Below are 3,894 nucleotides of genomic sequence, written 5' to 3' on the forward strand. Positions count from 1 at the left end.
ATAAGAAATTGCGCACTTTAAGTTTTATTCGAAAGTCTGATGAAAAAATTACATAGACGTTTAACCTTTTCGTAAGGTAATTGGACCCAATATGGTCCTATACACAAAATGGTCAGCCAGCTGTTTGTAAGTAATTACACAAAAAATTTAATAAATAGCAATAGTAGAGCATGCAAGTGATCCGTGTGACTCGTGCGTCATTTAACAGATCATCTAATATTCTAATTCATTCTGTTCGTGTCAATACAAGAAAATAAAATCTTCGTGGTCGCGATGTAAGCATTTAGTTGCTTTGTATGATTACCAGAACATGGTTATCAGTTTCTGTAGTTTATGTTATTGTAGCTTTGTATTCATATTTTACGACATTATAGTTAATTTATATTTTTTCACAATGTTTTATTTATAATAAAAGAAAAATGTAACACGGTGTAACTCTTTGTACGGTAAAACCAAATTTGATAACCTCAGTTATAATTTTCAATTGTAAACTTACTAGAAAGAGAATAAAAAATAAAAAATATTTGATTGTTTTTTATTTAATAAGATAGCTGAGGAAAATTGATTTTTCTTTTAATTATGTAGCAATATATAAGTGCAATAAATTTATAAACTTATAAAAATAATGTTATCTCATTTTATTTTCCATATTTTTAACATTTTATTATAAAAAAAGAGAGAACATATACGACGGTCATATTGGGTACATATGTACCCAATATGCGCAAAATGCCAGTTTTAAAAAAAATCTTTACTGCACCTATATAAATGCTTGAAAATGTTTCAAATTTTTTATTAACGTTTAGAAATGTTCCTTCTTTAGAATGTGACCGCTAATTTTTCATTTTGGACTCAGTAAAAAATTAGAAAAATTTGCAAAGCTTAATGGGGGCATATTGGATCCGGTTACCTTACATTATCGATATATTTCTAAATAAGGTATAAAAATCTTCATTTTTATACGCCCCGCAGTGTATGTATATACAAATAATCCAGTGCGATTGAACGCATTTAATGTGGCGAATCTGCGAAAGACAGAAAGAACTTCAATCTCTCTTTCTTCTTCAGAGAGTTATGTAATATATTGTTGACGGCTATCTCAATCATTTCCCACTTTGATACATCTTATTACCTGTTCATTCTTTGAATGAGCTTGCTCAGTCCGTATTTCCACTCGGTGTTCGATTGCGCCTGTATTCGCTGGTAGATATTGCTTATTGTGGCGATTAGGAGATTAATAAGCATCACCACCGATACCAACATATAAATGCCGTAGGTGAGCTTGAAGAGGACGAGCCTCCAATCGGACTGATACTTGTTACTCTTGAATTGTTCATATGTCGTCTTGCCGAAGATGGCAAAGAACAATAACTCGATCGCACGTAAGAGATTCATTCCGTCTGTAACTATCCGTTGAACAATGTGTCTTGTAAGATGCCTCGTGTATACACGGACGTAATGTAAAAATTCGGTTGTCCTCCACTGCGTACATCAACGGTGTCATCCCTGTCGTCTGCAAATGAAAAAATTTGTGTATAGGAAAATAAATTTATCGTGCGATCCTTTTATAATTGTTTGACCGTCTCGCGTCTATTTCAAACTTCTTGTTAAAGGCTCCCGTGAGTAAACAATTCTGTGACAAGGATTTGTTTTATCCAATTAAAACATTACATGCTTTAACAATTATTTCTGAAAATCTGATTGATTTCTTTTGTGCCAGATATTCTTCGGTCTTATGGACATAGTTATGTAAATGATATGCGGAAGATCTTTGAAAGAAATTAAGATTTTTTAATTTTCTTGGAAACTAACCGTGTCCAAAACACCGGCGAGCGGTACGATAAAGCCATCCTTCCCAGCGCCCTGCACAGTCTTCTCCAAAGACTTCAGCAGCTGGTCCACGACGGCCCATTCCCTGCGTGCCGCTAGGTCCAACAGCTTCTGGGTTTCTTCTCTGACGGTCGCGCCCACGGAGCTGGGTTTACTTCCGGGCTGCGACAATTCTTCCGTGATCGCACCGCTATTGCTTCCCGTCGAGGCTGAACCATCATCTATCTTATCGTCTGACGGGCTGTCCTCTATGCTGGAGGGATTCTTCTTGTCGTTCTCGTTTCCCGATGGCTTCTCCCCGTTACTGCTCATGCTATTCTACGTATTTCAATACGTGAAATGCAAATGATTTGCTCGAACGACTCACTCTCGCTCAAAATAGCACACCGTTAATTTGGTACACGAAACAACGAAAATTGTACGGGCAGATACTTAACTTTTCGTTTGTTGCGACGTACATTTAGCAGAATGCAAGATATTACAACATATATTTAAATGGCTTTAAGCGACTTTAACAATAAGAGCTAACGAGAAATAAGGAAGCTTTACTTTATAGAAGCAAAACAATTTTGTAGAATCGAGATATATTTACAATAATCGCGAATAGGTTTCAAAATATATCATCGAAGTAATATATTTGAAACATTTAGAACGATACTTCCAGGCAACGCGAAATAAGTGTTTCTAACAAAAACCTGGAAGTATTATTATATTTAAGGGTTTAATCTATTCATCGCGGCACTTATAACATCTGTGATATCCCGCAATTAGTAAATATTTGTGATTGAAACTAAAAATAATAAATTAATAGATTTTCAATTATCAACATTTGAGATATAAATGATTTACAGGAATCAGCGTGGTAGTTATTGTGTAGTAATTTTTTAACAAATTAATTAACAGTTATCATTGCATATGTTATAGCCCGAGTGCTATCACGCTATAAGCCTTGCATTTCGGCATATCAACGTATGCATGGCAGCGAGCGAGTGAAAATGCAAGACTGCAAGCTTGCGAATTTCTCACGAGCAAGCGCGAACGAAGGTCGCATGGGAAGATGGCATTTGATTTCTCATGATCATATATGATCCGATCGCGAATTACAATAAAATACCAAAAAATCCTATAGAAGCGGCCGTCTAACGTGCGCCGGAAGAGTTCGATTAAGAGAGTTAAATAGATAACACATTACGCGTCCGCGATAACTAGTATCAAGATGCGAGACACCGAGTACCGGCAAGACATCCGCCGCGAATGCGAACGTGAAACATATACGTAGCCACGATCATAGTAACGGGAACATAGAATTATTGTTGCAAACAGCGCAGCGTATGATCTTAAAAGGATTGTATTAATGAAATCACAAATAGTTCACTACAAATATATTTAAGTATAAGTACATTGCAATGAATGAGATCCGCGCAACAACGTCTCGCAGAGAGAAGTGAAGGCTCATCTACACGATAACTGATAAGGAATAAGACGGCGTAAGACGGCGTAAGGGTGCAAGCGCAGGCGCAAGAGAATTGTCTCGGTCGTAGCGGCGCGGTGTAGCGGCGTAATGGAAATAAACTAATTTTATTTCTAACATCTGCGTCAACACTACGCCGCGCGCCGGTTATTTTCTCGCTCATTTTTCAAAATTGTGGTAATTTGGTTTGGATCGCGACTGTGTTATCGCCGGCTTTTAAGTGTTATCATGAGCGTTGAAAATATAGATGAAGTTTAGTGCAATATACATTATTTATTAAGTATATATGAGTTTATAAATATGAGAACTTATATTGCAAACTAGGTATATTTAAATTACTTTCAATTACTTTTATCAAATATATTCTATTATACGGATGATTCTTATATTAACAAGTCAAGTATATGACTTCTAGCAATATGTTAAAAATATATAAAAAATGGGCGCGCCAAGTGTGCTGCTGCTGGACATTTTTTCCCATCTTTGATTTTTTAATATATTACCACTAATGTTTTAATGCATAAGAATGAAAGATAGTATCACTTGTGTATTATTTGATAATTTGGTATTTTTTTTCGAGATATACCTCACGA

General features: G+C 35.7%; 1 protein-coding gene across 1 annotated transcript in view; it reads right to left on the reverse strand.

The window, feature by feature from the left end:
- The window catches only part of LOC105450355, a 3,371-nt gene extending 1,229 nt beyond the window's left edge, over positions 1-2,142 (reverse strand). The window contains exons 1-3 of the mRNA XM_011690148.1: positions 1,813-2,142; positions 1,373-1,513; positions 1,133-1,323 (exon numbers count right to left, since the gene is read on the reverse strand). Coding sequence (XP_011688450.1) covers positions 1,133-1,323; positions 1,373-1,513; positions 1,813-2,142 — 662 coding nt within the window. The remainder of the gene's footprint in view (positions 1-1,132; positions 1,324-1,372; positions 1,514-1,812) is intronic.
- Positions 2,143-3,894: the final 1,752 nt, after the last annotated feature.

This window comes from Wasmannia auropunctata, unplaced genomic scaffold, assembly GCF_000956235.1.
Source record: "Wasmannia auropunctata unplaced genomic scaffold, wasmannia.A_1.0 LD336063.1, whole genome shotgun sequence".
Lineage (NCBI taxonomy): Eukaryota > Metazoa > Arthropoda > Insecta > Hymenoptera > Formicidae > Wasmannia > Wasmannia auropunctata.